Genomic DNA, 1047 nt, shown 5'->3' on the forward strand with positions numbered 1-1047 from the left:
CTTTGCCGCCACCGTCCCAGAATCATCCGTTTGCAAAACTCCATCCCGATCCATCGGCCCGTCCCGCCACCGCTACCTCGCCGACGATGGCGACCACGCAGCCACCCGTGCAAAACACGTATATATATATCACCGGCCCCGCCTAGCTAGTTTGTCTCGTCTCCTGGCCGCCCTGCCAACGGCTATATATACACGCCCGGCTTGCTTATTTCTTCGATCAGCTAGCTGCCTAGCTACCTAACCTGCAGGCCTATGGTATGGCCACCAGCACCAGCGCCATTCCGATGCCGACGAGGAGCGCAGGCAGGATGACCAAAGCTGCCGTGTTTTGCCGGAGGATCAGCCGCTGCACGGTGAAGGCCGTGGCTACGTCGCCAAGAGCAAGTACTTTCTCCTCGGAGGGAAGCAAGAAAGACTACTACAAGGTGCTGTCGCTGGAGCACCCGGCGGCCGTGGGAGCGGAGGAGATCAAGCGCGCGTACCGGCGGCTGGCGCTGCGGTACCACCCCGACGTGTGCCCGCCGTCGCATCGCGCCGAGTCCACGGAGCTCTTCCTCGAGCTGCGGCGCGCCTACGAAACGCTCTCCGACCCGGCGCGGAGGCTCCGGTACGACGCCGAGCTGAGGGCGACCGGGCAGGACGACCCGGCCGGTGTTGGTGTTGCGTTCGCGAGGGACATGTGGGAGGCGCAGCTGTGTGCGCTGCGCGCGCGCTCCGAGCAGCGGCAAAGCGCGAGGAGCGGTGGCGTGCGCCCTCGCGGGGCCCGCGCATGAAGCACAGTAGAACTGGGACTTGCGCCGTGCTATTTGAGGGCGGGCCGTGGCACGGTCTTCTCTGGTTATTCATTCTTTCACCAGAAGGCGACTCGTGATATCTGGTTTTACTACGATTGAGCAGTATAAAGTGATAGATCTAGAGTAGTAATTCATTTTTTTGGGGGATCTTTGTCCTGTTTAATGTGAAAGGCAGTGTGTACAATATTTTTTATCGTACAAAGTAAACACCCATGCACAAACGGCCGATCTAATTTAACTTCAAGAGGTGGTG

The 1047-nt window shown here is 59.6% G+C and overlaps 1 protein-coding gene across 1 annotated transcript; it reads left to right on the forward strand.

Annotated features, from left to right (window-relative positions):
• Positions 1–257: 257 nt before the first annotated feature.
• LOC136551681 (chaperone protein dnaJ 20, chloroplastic-like) lies at positions 258–796 on the forward strand. The gene has a single exon (XM_066543225.1). The coding sequence runs from the start codon at positions 258–260 to the stop codon at positions 771–773; it is 516 nt and encodes a 171-aa protein (XP_066399322.1). The 3' UTR covers positions 774–796.
• The last annotated feature ends 251 nt before the right edge of the window (positions 797–1047 follow it).

Source organism: Miscanthus floridulus, chromosome 4, assembly GCF_019320115.1.
Source record: "Miscanthus floridulus cultivar M001 chromosome 4, ASM1932011v1, whole genome shotgun sequence".
NCBI classification, from domain to species: domain Eukaryota; kingdom Viridiplantae; phylum Streptophyta; class Magnoliopsida; order Poales; family Poaceae; genus Miscanthus; species Miscanthus floridulus.

Excerpts from the sequence above, each read along its gene's own strand:
- LOC136551681 (XM_066543225.1), top strand. The coding sequence starts at position 258 with ATGGCCACCAGCACCAGCGCCATTCCGATGCCGACGAGGAGCGCAGGC.